Genomic DNA, 14,746 nt, shown 5'->3' on the forward strand with positions numbered 1-14,746 from the left:
TTTGCTATGAGTTTCCCCTGTGATGCATCTACCAAGTGGGAAGACCACTTCTGGGGTTGCTTTGACACATTCCACAGTTCCTTGTGTTCTGACTCAGTTCTGCGGGTCAGAGTCAGCCATGATCCGAAAATGTTTCAAAGCATTCAAAGCCAGGGGGGCGGGTGATCGTTCTAGCAGCACTTGAACATATTCTCCTACTGGTAAATATACGTGGGCTGAGGTTAAGCTGTGCTTGAGCAATTATTATTATATTTGTTGGATTTCGTGCAATTTTATATCTTATTCCCCCACCCCTATGAGACATATTTTACAGGCTTGCTTTTCTATGTTAAATGTTTTGCTACCTATCCAGAGCCTTCAGGATGAAGTGAGATGCAATAGCTACGTAAAATGATGCATAAATATAAAACTGTCCAAGCAATGTCTGTTTCATTAATACTTTCAAATCTCTCCCCCCCTTTCTCTAGTACTGGATAAATGAATACACTTCCACGTTGGGCATTGGAGTCTTTCACTCTGGGATTGAGATCTATGGCAGAGGTAGGAAGCTTTCTGCTAGTTGTGCCTGGAAATGAGTAGAACCTTCCGCTGGGTCCCAGAATTGAAGGCTGCGAGCTTCTCTGTTTTGCTGCTCATCGCGGATGGAAACTTGCCTTCTGAGGAGTGTGGCATCCATGCATGCGCAGTTGCTGTGCTCCAGTGCACAGTTTGCAACTGCCAGCCTTAAACACACACACAGATTCAAATAAGTCTAAGATCGGAGGTAGCCATGTGGTGAAACTCTTTGCATCAAGGCAGGATTTTAAGCAGAGCAACTTCTCTGACGACACTATCATGTGTGGCAGCTTCTGACTAAGAAGGGGGCGGTGCGCATCATGTGACTTTGCATGCACAACATGCCAGCGTCGTACATGTGATGTCAGGATGTTGCATTGTGCACACATCATTGGGCCGAGTGCACATCCCAGCATTGCATGGGTGATGTCATACATGCGTGACACATGTGTGATGTCACACACACGAGTGATGCTGCCCAATCTGGGGCACAACTTGACACCTCTGCCACTGTGAGAACAGGATGCTGAAGTAGATGATCCCTGGCCTGATCGATCAGGGCTGTTATTACATTCTTATGGTTGTCACGATGTTCTTTATACAGGAAGGGCAGAGTTGAGGCCCATCTGAAACCAGTTATGGGAAGATATTTGACTTAAATACTAACACTGAGCCATGTAGACAGTTGTGACCTTTTTCAGATGCAGCCTTGGTCTTATCCTTTCTTACAGTCTTTTTCTTTCCTTGCCAGAGTTCGCCTATGGAGGGCATCCCTACCCTTTCAGCGGGATTTTCGAAATCACACCAGGCAGTGCTGTGGAGCTTGGCGAGACCTTTAAATTCAAGTAAGGGCCTTTCCTTCTCCTCTCAACATCTGCTGTCCTGCAGCCCATGAATTGTCAAAAGGGCAATGCATTTTTAGGGAAGCACTTGACAACTGGTGGCAGCATTCCCACATCCCAGTAAACCATAGTTAATGAATGTGTGAACGACTCCCACGTTCCTGTTTAAATTATGTCATTAAATACACAAGATGGACAGCAACAAAAATCTTTCCAGCATATCACCTCCTTGCAGGTTTATTTACACACTGGGTCAACCTGCACATCACAGTATACCATAGTTTCTGGTTTGTTTTCCTCAAACAAACCATGCTTGGTAAACCAAGATCAAACCTTGGCTTCTCAATATAGTTTGTTTGGAATGAATGAAAACTCAGCTTCTGGTTTTCAGATGTAATACTAAGCCAGGAATTGGAGTGTGTTGTTCCTTCTCATGCTGATACCACTTGCTGCACTGTTCCCCCCCCCCCCGGACCACATGTGAGGAGCCCATGCTGCAGCTTTGCCCCATGCCAACATCCTTCATCTATGACTTTGGGATGGCACTGGCTTGGGGTGCAACTATAGCATGGGATTCTCCTCCAAATGGTCTGCGACTTCTCACATTACCGTCCATGGGCCAGGGCATTTATTGCCAAGTAGAATGAACAGCAATGAATGTGCCAAGGACTTTGGCCCAAGAGACAGAAAATATTTGGGGCAATCTGCTGTAATCACAGATTTTTGTGTGCAAGCACAATTTATATACATAAATGTTGCCCAAGCAAGTTGTGCCATGCAGCATGATGAACCCATCTGCTAAAGGCAGCACCAGCAGGGAATACAAGACCCAGAGTGTTTTTGTATAGTCCCCCAAACTTCCACTATAGTGTCCTCTTAAACAGATATGTTATTGCATCCAGTCCAATGCTTCATTCATGTACAAAACCCTATATGGTATAGACCTCAGTTCCATTTAAAAAATTATCTCTCACCTCAAATTTTAAAGCTAGAATGTAAATTTAGAAAAGCGCACATTGAAGCAGGCTTATGAAAATGAGCCAGGCTTTTGCATTTCCAGAGGAGGGGGTCTTGACTACCCAAATCATCTCCTTAAACCCCCCCCCCATTGGTTTTCTGGTGCATAAGTTGCTGATGCAGAGGCTCAAGGATGGAGAGCTTACAAAAAATATTACAAACTGTTGCATGTACCATTAAACATTTTTAAACTATGTGAAGTTTAAACCCCAAACTATATCAGTAGAGCTCAAACCTACACTCTGTTTAGCATATTTTCCTCTCTCTTTCTCTTTTAAAAGAGAATATAAAAATAGATTATGCTAGTACTATATACTGTGTGCATGGCAAGAATGGTTTTTAATTAATTGTGTGAGGTTATTGTGTTGTTTTTAAGCTGGGCACTATCTGAATTACCGTATTTTTTGCTCTATAATACTCACTTTTTCCCTCCTAAAAAGTAAGGGGAAATGTGTGTGCATCTTATGGAGCAAATGCAGGCTGTGCAGCTATCCCAGAAGCCAGAACAGCAAGAGGGATCGCTGTTTCACTGCGCAGCGATCCCTCTTGCTGTTCTGGCTTCTGGGATTCAGAATATTTTTTTTCTTGTTTTCCTCCTCCAAAAACTGGGTGCGTCTTATGGTCTGGTGCGTCCTATAGAGTGAAAAATACGGTACTTTCTAAGCTGTTTAAGTCTGTAGCATTACTCTGTTCCAACATTCCATAAGGACTCCTTCCTTGGCTCTATCCGCCAGGTAAAATATATCTGTACTACAGTGTCTCTCTCCTGGGCTGCCTTAACATCTTTCATGATTATCTTACTGAATGTTCCCTGCTTTTGATGCTTACCTTTGCTTAACCCAGAGAATCCATTGCCTTGGGCACTACAGACTTTACAGAAGAAGATGTGGATAAAATCATGGAGGAACTGGGCAAGGAGTACAAGGGCAATGCCTACCATCTCATGCACAAGAATTGCAATCACTTTTCAGCTGCTCTGGCAGAGGTTGGTTCATCTTCCATTCTGTTTCTGTATAGTGTACTTGTATGGCACTTTGGCCAACACGCCTCCAGCCATGAACAGGTCACTGATCAGAACATTGTCCTTCAATCACCCTTCACACTAGCCTGATGGGCATTTACCCTTTGAGAGCTTTTACATGCATAGCACTGAGTGGTAGTTGGTCTACAATGGGTAATTAGGCAGCTATGAGGGTGGCCATAATGTATCTATGTACAAGTAGAAAGACACAATCAGTGTAGCTCTCCAATTTGGACGTTCAATGCATAGGGAATCTCCAGATTTAGGGAGGAAAAGGTATGGGAAAGCAGTACAGTGGTACTTCAGGTTAAGTACTGAAGCACTATTTCTGGGTTAGCGGAGTCTGTAACCTGAAGCATATGTAACCTGAGGTACCACTGTAGTAGGAAGAGAGCACTGCATGGATGAAGGGCAATTAAAGGAGTCACAAGGGGTTCACAATCCACATTGTGTCAAAGTATGGACAGGCTTTGAGTTGAGTTACTTCTGTACTACTCTGTACCGCTGCTTCCTATTCTTTGCCTGTTTGCATTGCAAATACGATAGCCATACTTCTCATTGGTTACCCTATCAATCAGCACAATGGTGCCTTGATCTCACTTGATTTGCAAGAGCACAGTGAACTGTACCCTTACATTACATTATAGGGCCTTTGGAGTAGTAGTAGTAGTAGTAATTCTTATACCCCGCCCATCTGACTAGGTTGCCCCGTCACTCTGTGTGGCTTACAACAAATTCAGCATCAAACATTAAAAACTTCTCGAAACAGGTGTGCCATTAGGGATTTGGGGGGGGGGGAGGCAATTAGCCTTGAGGGGAGGGGACTCCCATTAGTATCAGGTCATCCATAGCCCAGAAAAGTTTGAAACAGCAGCACAGGCTCAGCTTTTTTCATGGCTGCTCTGCCCCAGAATGGATATGCCATTTGGGGCCCCAGTCTTCACCATGCAAATCCTTTAGTATTCCTCCTTTGCACTAGGAATGAAACCCGAAAGCCCTGGGCACAAGACCTTTGACCAGAAAGGCACTTGGTGATCAGCCGATGTTTCCCCTGCTCCCTTTTGTAGTTGCACAAATTAACGCTGATTACTCATCAGTTCCTCCTGATTGCTGCTCCCAGCTGCTCCCCTTGGCAATGCATCCTTGAGATGAAGTGTCCATAATTAGGAAATTGATTAGGAGCCACAAGCTTGCTTTGTTTGAAAGGCATCCTTCTTGAAATCACAGAGCTGCTCTCACTAAAAGAGCTGCTACTGTACTTTCCACTTTCAAAAGGGGGGGAGGGGAATCCAACATGGCCCTGCTCTCAACTGTGATATCTTTCAGATTTGTATGTGCAATCCATATGAAGTGTCATAGAAAAGGTCATAAACTGCTGTTATCACACAGCAACTCCCCGTTCCCTGAGCTATTTATGTGTCTCCTGACTGCTATAAAACTCTTCTGCATTTTTTTTAACATAATGAAAGAGGCAGAGAGGAAAAGGCCGAATCAGTCATTCCGACCTGTTCGGCAGCCCTAGGGCCGCAGGTGAAAGAATTGCAAAACTTTTGACAGCTGGGTATATTGCTTGTCACACTGTAGCTGTGAATAATGAAGTCTGATGGTCCCTTCTGCTTAACCCTTCCCCTGCCATCACTTTCCCACTGGTATCTCCCTGTCCCCCCAATCCCCCCCTTCACTTTTGGTCCTATGAGGTTTTAAACTCATACTTGCAAGGTAAACAAGGTTTGGGACACTGGTGGGTTGGCTGGCATCCATCTGTTTTAGGAGGCAATGGAACAGTGTGCTTTCAGGGGTGAAGTCAAACTGTTGGAGAGTTACTGCAACTGGAGAGGGCTGCAGAAGGAAGGCAACCGAGAGGAGAGAGGGTTAATCACCAGCTTCCCTGCCAGATGCACAGTCCCCTCCCCAAAGGCACTTTGCAATGGAAAAGGGGTTGGTAGGGTTTCATTCAATGTGGGTGCAGCTTAGCTGTGTAGTTTAATAAGTCAAATTACTCAGGTATACCTGAGCTGCATTTCCTCCGAAGTCTTTGAGAGGGGAAATGGGCTGTGTAGGCGTGTGATGTGTTCTTTTCTTCCCGGACTCTGTGGGATGTCGATTCAGAACGTTAAGCATCTCGAGGCATTTTCTAAATTGCCATATCATCTCTCTCAAACCAAGTAGATGCATTTTAAGTTGGAAGTGATTATATTTCAGGCCAGGATTCAAGTGCAATTATTATTTTGAAGGTTCCTTTCCCCCACATTGTCTTCTTGGATTTGATTGATAGAGTGACTTGTGGGAAGTATTTGCATCTTAGCAACTGGAGCCACTTCTCTTCCTACGGCACTGGCATGTTTCTCATATTGGGAGTTGTATCCTTTGTGATAGCAGTGAAGATGAGTTTGTCCTCAGCCAGGCCCCACCTTTTTACTTACTTCCAGGCCAGGGGGTGGCCAGAGCAGTCAGTTCCCTCTTCCTTAGTCTCACACTTGCCCTTGCAGAACCCAACAATGAAGAGGACGGAGACAAGCTCAGTCAATGAGACTCTTAATCTCAGGATCCTTTGTTGGGGCCCCACGTTAGGCAAATGTATCCTGCAATGCAGGGGGTTGGACTAGATGGTGCTTTTGGTCCCTTCCAACTTTGATTCTATGAAAAACTAGAATTAGCTGGCTCTGCTGTCATTGGCTCTGTTGCCTTCTACTGTTGGCCTCCTTGCCTCCCACTCCGCCAGTCTCAATGGGCACTAGCCATACTACTCTGTAGTAGTTTTGCATGAGCAGAAAGCAGTTTCACTCATGCAAGTTTTGGTACCCAATTTCCACCTACCTTGTTGTGCAATGTCTCTTTAAAAGACAAGCTGGAAGCTTTCACTTTTGCAGCTGAACCCTTTATGAGGGCCCTCTCATACTCTCCAAGTAGCCCAATATTCCTGGGACAATCCCGGAATTATGTGCTGGGTCCCATTGGTGTAGTGGTGGTGGCAGGAATCAGAAGCCCTGGGAAATGGCATTTCGCCGTGGATATGGTTCCTAACATGGTGCTGTGGCCTAATGACAGCTGACACAGAAGTCTTTCTCATTGCTGCCACCACTGCCAGCAAAGTTCCAGTGGTGAAGGGAAGGGGGCAGCTGCAGCAATGAGCGTGATTTATGCTAATGTAATTATGAACTAAGCCTGAATGTTGGAAGAGTTTGGGATTATCTGGAAGTTCCAAACTGGATTTGGGAGTTTGGGATTGTCTGGAAGTTCATATTCTGCACTCTCCAGTTCCGAACTTCGGCTGCATTACTATATCTATAAGAGTTACAAGCCTTGTTTTTAATACAGTTTGGTAAGCACAAGGCCAATAGGTGCCAGATCAGCTTTCCCCACATCACTTGTTCAAGGTCAATACCAAGCCGTAATACATAACATCTTATATCTAGCACAGTGTAATCATAATACTCCTTTAGCCATTGATTGTGGCTGTCCTGACAGTGGCCATGTAGCAACACCTACTGGGATAGGGGGAGAAAATCCATTTTGTGTCAATGCAGTAAACTTGCAGCTTACTGTAAGATGACTTACAGTTGTTCATCCATTCAGAGTCAAAGCCATTATTCTCAAGTGTCACCAGTAATCTTAGTCTTAATTATAACCAAGCCTTCCCCAGAGAGCCACTTGTAACCTTCCCTGTCAACCTGCAGCTGCTCCCTGTACTTAAAAATCTTCATCTCAAGGACTTTCATGCATAAAAAAAGCAGAACTGCATTTCAACCAAGCTCTTTGGATCGCAGAAGTGTGGAGACTCATGCATATTGCAAGGGTGTCAGGCTTGCTTCTCCGAGCCCTTATTGGCTAGACTAGCCTTCCCCAGCCTGGTGTCTTCAAGGTGTTTTGAACTCCAGCTCCCATCAGTCTCAGCCAACATGGCCAGAGAGGTGATGGGAGTTGATCAGAGGTGATGGGAGTTGTAGTCCAAAACATCTGGAGGACACCAGGCTAAGGAAGGCTGGGTTAAGTTGCAGTTATTCACACTGACAAGCTTCCCTGCTCTATTCAGAGGGGCAGGTTTAAATTTTGGAGCCCAGAGCCTGAAGAACTTTGACTCACCACAGCAGCCTACTTGAATTTATACCCATTCTCCTTTTAAAAACTAATAATCAAAGAAACCTACAGTGAAAAAACTAGGTAAGGGGGAGGGGAATACACATAAAAACAGCACTCATTAAAGCAATAATATTAAAACTTCAGCAAGAACATCATCAAACATCCAAAGAAAACAGTGATCACCAATTAAAAGCTGGCTTCCCTTCAAAATGCGGAAAGACAGGGAAGGAGCCTAGTGAATTGCCACTGAGTGGGGCCACTGCTGAGAAGGCTCTGCCTCTTGTATCCACCTATGTGGATGGGAAAGACAGCAAGGTCTCCAAGTCTGGTTTTGTAGGGGAGCAGGCAGTTTCTGAGGTAACCTGGTTCTAAGCCATTTAGCGCTTCTTCTTACCATCTAGACTAGGCCTTCACAACATTTGCCCTACAAAGCCCCCCATAGCTTACCAGGAGGCATGTTTGAGACATGTTGTTGCACATGCTTTTCCTGCTAAATGTCCCTAGTTAAATCTGTGGCATCTCCAGGGAGGGCCAAGTTAGGCCTCTGTCTGGAACTTTGGAGAGCCACTACTTGTCATTGAAGAAAATACTGAGCTCAATGGAGAAATGGTCTGATAAGGTGTGTGACACCTCACAATAAGAACATAAGAGCCTGCTGGATCAGGCCAATAGCCCATATAGTGCACTATCCTGGTCTCACAGCAGCCAGCCAACCAGATGCCTGTGGGAAATCCATATGCAGAACCTGAGCCCAAGAGGACTCTCTTCTCTGCCATGGTTTCCAACAACTAGTATTCGGAAGTATTTCTGCTTCTGACCTATGCTCTGTGTCACACAGACCACAAGGCATGACTGGTCAGATGCTTTAGCTTTGGTTAAGAAGTTGTTCAGGCCTGTTCTATAGAAACTGAAGCCCCATGTGATCTGGCAGGCCTACGTTAGTTCCACAAAATCACAGTCCTAGAACAGGCAGAGATGTTACCTTCTTTAGATCAACTTCCAAGCAGAAAGCCAGATGACTGCAGAGGTCTCTAGGCCAGCTACTGTTGGCTTGGTTTCAGAAGCTTTCTAGTTCTCCCTTTTCTCGCCGTGGGATCTTGTTTCACAGCAGGCATTGCAGGGCTTGCCTCTCCACCCCTGCTCATTTGCCATGCTCTCTCAGCGCTGCAAGATGAAGGCCGTTCTGTCCCTAGAGCTTGCGTGTAGAATGGATTTTATGGCCTGTTGCCACTTGCTAGTTTGTTTTGTTACTTCTTGTAGGCCTTCTGTTTCCCTCTTCAGGGAAGTGTATGGTCTTCCCTTCCTTGACCCCACTGCCTGCAGTGGATGTTGAACAAATCCAGCTTAGGACTGTATTCTGGTGGTATGTGGGCATGTTCTTATTTAAACGAAGTGATGAGTATGTTTTATTTCCCGGAAATCTTCCATATAGGGCATGAGTAGGGAAACTAAGGCCTGGGGGCCAGATCTGGCCCAATCGCCTTCTCAATACAGCCCGCGGACGGTCCAGGAATCAGTGTGTTTTTACATGAGTAGAATGTGTCCTTTTATTTAAAATCCAGCTCTGGGTTATTTGTGAGGCATAGGAATTCATTCATTCTTTTTTTTTCAAAATATAGTCTGGCCCCCAACAAAGTCTGAGGTACACTGGACCAGCCCCCTGCTGAAAAAGTTTGCTGAGCCCTGATATAGGGGGATTACAGAGTTTAGGTTGCAAGTGGTGGTTTTGCCAGGACAAAACTGTAAGGTCCAGAGCCCTGCTCAGCAAACTGAGCAGGAATGCCACCTAACACAACAGGGCAAGCAGTGTCTGTTTAAAATAAGAGAAGCAGTACACACCCTCTAAAGCAGGAGTACGGAACCTTTCCTGGCCTGAAGGCCACTTTCACCTTTGACCGACCTTCTGGAGTCCACATGCCAGTTGCAAGGATGGACATAGAACTCTTCCACAAGCACCCTCACATGCACAGACAGACAGACATTCAGGCATTCAGGCACACAACCACCCATTCCTTAACTGATCCATGCAGCTATGCTGTGGAGGGGGTTATGGTTATTACCTTCGCTCTGCTCATGACATGATCGATCTAATGACCAGGAAGGGTAAGCTGTATGCTCATCAGGTTGCTGCATCCCACTCACTCCAGCACAGTTTCTGCTTTCATTAAAATCTTTTGCAGTTGCTGTCGCCAAAGTCAGCAGGGTCTTGCAGTGGGGGTGGGGGTGGGGGAGGTGTCCAGAAAAAAAATCTTATGAGTGGGGGAGACTCACAAATCAAAGGTTAGATCTCCTGATCTAAAGAGTGCCCCCCCATGAAACCATTAAGTCCAAAGTCTCAAATTACCTGACTGCACCCCCAATAACAAGTTGCCCAAATAGTTGAAATGCCAACTTGCCAAGTGTTTTCCTCTTTGCTTTCGGGGTTTATGTGACACTTCCACATGGTCTGTGTGCTTCACTTCCAAAATAGAACGTTGCAGTGATATGTGGCATCATTTCTCTCCCACCTCCCCACCATAACTGTCAACGTTTCCCTTTTTTTAAGGGAAATTCCCTTATTCTGAACCGGATTCCTTGCAAGAAAAGGGAAAAGTTGAAAGCTATGCTCCCCACCCCTGGAAACATGAACAGGCATGGGGAGGTGACCGTGTGAGGAGCAATCATCAGGCACCTATGATATAACGGTTACCTGTTGTTGTCGCTCTTCTGTCCATTTCCCCCAGATCCTGTGTGGGAAGGAAATCCCCCGCTGGGTGAACCGCCTGGCCTACTTCAGCTCCTGTATTCCCTTCCTGCAAAGCTGCCTGCCCAAGGAATGGCTGACTCCAGCAGCCCTGCAGAGCCACATCAGCCTCGGCCTCCACAAGGAAGAGCAGGGAGACACCACCGACGAGGAATCCCCGTCCACTTCCGCAGCGGCCTCCGCCTCAGGCCCTTCACGGACCTGCAGACACACAAGAGTCTGAACTGTGCCTGGAGGAGCCGCCCTGCCCGGCCTCTGCCTCTGCCCCATTGCCTGGTCACTTGCCATTGACATCCTTCTCCGAGGACACTGGACAGCCTTGCCTCTCAAGGAGAAGATGAACACCCTTGCCTCTTTTTTAAAGGACAGCTTGTTTCTCAGCCGCATCACTCCAGAACTCCGTTAAAGAGTGTGGGGTTTAAGCTCCTGAGGCTAGGTGGTACTCTTTGATTTTAAATACACAAAACGAAACAAAAACTGCTGGAATCATGGGGATGTGGCACAGCAGGCCTGAAGGGAAGCCACACGGAGAAGTCCTTTACCTGGGACTCTTTTAATCCCCTGCCTACTCCAGCAGTGACCACAAAAACACCTTCTCTCCTGTTTTTCTGAGGTGGCAACTTACCCATAGTGCACCTCTTTTAAGTACCAAAATCAGAGCTTACCTTTCTCACCCCAAGACCAGCAACAAGCTCCAGTTAATTCTCTTATCTCCTCAGTTTTCTTTCTTTTTGTCATCACTAGGTTCTAAAAACCATCTGAAGGATAAATGAAAGGTGCTGCCCTTCTACCGCCGCAGATTATGATTATTATGATTATTTTGTGAGTTAGAATATTGTATAAGAGACCGAAGGACTTGTTACCCTTCAACTACAATAGCAAAATTAATCTTAAAAAAAAATATGAATGTGTGAGTCTGACTTTTTATTTATTTATTAGAGCGAGTGAGAGGAAGACACACAATAGTCAAGTTTGTAACTCCTTTCTGAGCAGAGGTTCTCAGGCCTTTAAATCCAGGGGTTTAATCTCAGGTCTTTAATCCGGGAACCTGTGTCCCTCTAGCTGTGGCTGAATTATAACTGCCAATGCAGAGCTAGCTACCAAAACAGAGTCACAGCTCCTATTTAAGGCTCTGACTGAGGATGACTGCAAATATTGTAACTTCTGAGATAGGGTCTCATGAAGCCTTCAGCCTGAGCCCAGCATGGAGCTGTCCTGAATACGAACCTAAGCGGGGACCGGTGCTCACAACAGAACAAAAGCACCACTTCTTAAGACTTTCTTCGTAGGGAAATGTTGCTCCACCTGCACTCCCCACACAATCAGGTCCCAAGTTCAATCCCTGGGATATCCAGGTAGTAAAGACCTCTGTCTAAGACTGGCAGTCAGAATACACTATACAGTGGTACCTTAGTTGTCAAACTTATTCCGTTTCGGGAGTCCATTCAACTCCCGGAACAGTTTGAAAACCAAGGTGCGGCTTCCGATTGGCTGCAGGAGCTTCCTGCACTCAAGCGGAAGCTGTGGAAGCTGCGTCAGACGTTCGGCTTCCAAAAAACGTTCGCAAACCGGAACACTCACTTCCGGTTTCACAGCGTTTGGGAGCCAATTTGTTTGGCACCCAAGCTGCTCGACAACCAAGGTACCACTGTAATGAGGTGGCTAGACCAATGAGCTGAAAGTAGCTGAAAATATGTTAGGTTTGGCTTTATTTATTTTTTTAAAAGGTAAGGCAAATAGAACTGTACATTCCAGAGGCAAAGGTGGGCAGTTCCTGTGTACAGAGAGCCAGTGTGGTGTAGTGGTTAAGAGCAGTAGTCTCGTAATCTGGTGAACCGGGTTCGCGTCTCCGCTCCTCCACATGCAGCTGCCGGGTGACCTTGGGCTAGTCACACTTCTCTGAAGTCTCTCAGCCTCACTCACCTCACAGAGTGTTTGTTGAGGGGGAGGAAGGGAAAGGAGAATGTTAGCTGCTTTGAGACTCCTTTGGGTAGTGATAAAGCGGGATATCAAATCCAAACTCTTCTTCTACAGCAGGTTACCTGCCAGTCATGCAAAAGCCATAGGTTTCTCATATATATATATATATATGCACTCATGCATTTATCACCATCCTCCATCCAGGAAGGAAGAGGCAGCATCACAGTTCCAGGGCACATTCCAGCCAGGCAAAAGCCCTTGAAGAGAGTGTGCAGCATGGCTCCTGGGTAGGGCCCTGAGAGCTGAACAGACAGAACTAGAAGGCCACATTTGGCCCCGAAGCCGAAGGCTCCCCACCCCTGATTTATATAATGATGTGTTGGTTCCTTCCTTCCAATCCTTTCCCTAATCATACCTAGCATGGTTTTGTTCAATCCCAGCATTCCAAAATGTCCTTTTCTGTGAGCTTTGCACTGTGACCCCCCAATATCTCGATCTTTGGCAAAGTGCTTTAAGCGAGGCAAAATGCCATCTATGTAGCAGCTCTGTGGGTGAGACCCCTTGGTCTCCACTGCTAGTTACACCACTGAGACGTCTTATGTGAAGACTGCCAGGTTTTTTTTGCAAATCAAATCTTCAAATGCTAACAAGAGCCCATAGGATGAGAAGCAGTGGAGGAGTAGCAAGATTGCAAATGGTCCAAGACAGCCCAGGCTAGGTAGGAACAAAGTAAGTTGCCTTGCACCAGGCCTCTAGTTCATCTTCCTCAGCATGTGTAGGGCAGTGGCAGCCTTTGGGTTTTTAAATTTCAGCAGCACTCTGGCTGCCTTTCATCTTCTTCGATTTTTCATTGTTGCAGCATTCCTTGCAGTGCCCTCTTACCTTGATACCCAGTGTGGATGAAATGGCCACACACCCCTAAATCCGGGGGCAGGGCGGGCAGGAGAGCAGGGAAGTCTAATTGCTCCAGCGTAAATTCATGAACTGACAGGGTTCTTACTCTGTGCCATTGCATGAAATACAAGCCTGTACAAGCTTCATTTTCTTTCAGGGTGGTAAAGGTAGGGTTTCCATACGTCCAGAATTTCCCATTGGAAACTGTTCTGGTGGAAATCGCTGAAATGTCCAGGGAAATCCAGACGTACAGCAACCCACGTCAAAAGTGTAGATTTTGGCAAATTTCCTTAAGAAATTCATGATGGTTTTTTTTATTATTATCACTTTATGAAATATGGCAACCCTCGTAAAGGGGTTTCAGTCTGAGTGCATACTAGCCCCTGGGTGCAGACATCAGTTACTGCTCATGTTCTGATGTTTAGAGAAGGGCCATTGCTCAGCCATGGGGCATCTGCGTTCCATACAAGGTCCCAGGTTCAGTCTCTGGTATCTCCAGGTAGGGCTGAGAAAGACATCCTGCCTGAAACCTGGAGAGCCACTGACAGTGTAGACAATACAGTGGTACCTCGAGTTACAAACCCTTCGGGTTACAAACTCCGCTAACCCCAAAGTAGTTGCTCCAGGTTTCAAATTTTGCCCCAGAATGAGAGTGGAAATCACACGGCGGGAGCAGCAGGAGGCCTCATTAGCGAAAGCGCGCCTCAGGTTAAGAACAGTTTCAGTTTAAGAACGGACCGCCGGAACAAATTAAGTTCGTAACCTGAGGCACTACTGAACTGAGCTTAGGTGATCTGACTCAGTATAGCACAGCTTCCTATATTCATAAATCCTAAAGCTTCTATTTGTAGTACGAGGTGTGTCAAAAAATGACAGATGAATCTTGATGGTGGACTGGGATTTTTTAATTGAAAAAAATATTTGTAATACTTATAATCCAACCATAGGTTCCGAAATGGAAACACACACACACACACACACACACACACACACACACACACACAGAGTTAGGCTTTTCAACTTGTGAGAAGGAAACATTTCAGCTGCCCTGATAGAACAACCCTCTTCTCCTCCCTCTTCAGTCCTGTTCCAGTGGCTTTCCTGATCCCCTTGAACCATCAGAGGGTTTTTCAGTAGAGGTGGGATGGCCATCTGTCATTGATGCTTTAGATGAGATTCCTGCATTACAGGAGGTTGGACTAGGTGACCCTCAGGGTCCTTTGCAATGCTACAATTCTAGGATTCTATGAATTTTGTGGGGCACGGAGTGGGGGAGGAGGGGGAAAAACCCTGATGTGTAAGCAGAAGTCCTTCTACAGAGCTTCTGCTGATGGGACTCACTGATGCCACTAACTTCAAAAACTGAAAATGTAAAACAGCAAGAAGGCACAAATGAAATATAATAGTGGCAGCAAAAACATAAGCGTGCCCAATTCACTTCAACCCTGCCCAAAGAACCTGGGCAAAGAGGTACGTCTTCACTGGGTGCCAAATGAAAATCATTGTGGGGATGAGGCACTCCTCTGAGGGAGGCCGTTCCAAAGGTCACTGCAAAGAAAATTCACCAGCAGGCCTTCACCACAAACCTCATTACATGCAGGAACCACTTTCAGGGCTTCCCCTGGAGATCTTTGGGCAGGTTGGTCTAGAACAGGCACCCCCAACCTGCGGCCC

At 46.0% G+C, this 14,746-nt stretch overlaps 1 protein-coding gene across 3 annotated transcripts in view; it reads left to right on the forward strand.

The window, feature by feature from the left end:
- Positions 1-11,972, forward strand: part of LOC309357996 (deubiquitinase DESI2-like) — a 47,405-nt gene extending 35,433 nt beyond the window's left edge. For all 3 annotated transcript variants that reach the window (XM_081890762.1, XM_081890763.1, XM_081890761.1), the window contains 4 exons: positions 468-540; positions 1,307-1,400; positions 3,258-3,399; positions 10,239-11,972. In XM_081890762.1, coding sequence (XP_081746888.1) covers positions 468-540; positions 1,307-1,400; positions 3,258-3,399; positions 10,239-10,481 — 552 coding nt within the window. In that variant the 3' untranslated portion in view covers positions 10,482-11,972. The remainder of the gene's footprint in view (positions 1-467; positions 541-1,306; positions 1,401-3,257; positions 3,400-10,238) is intronic.
- Positions 11,973-14,746: the final 2,774 nt, after the last annotated feature.

The sequence above is a fragment of the Podarcis melisellensis genome (assembly GCF_964234715.1).
Source record: "Podarcis melisellensis genome assembly, chromosome: 1".
NCBI lineage: Eukaryota > Metazoa > Chordata > Lepidosauria > Squamata > Lacertidae > Podarcis > Podarcis melisellensis.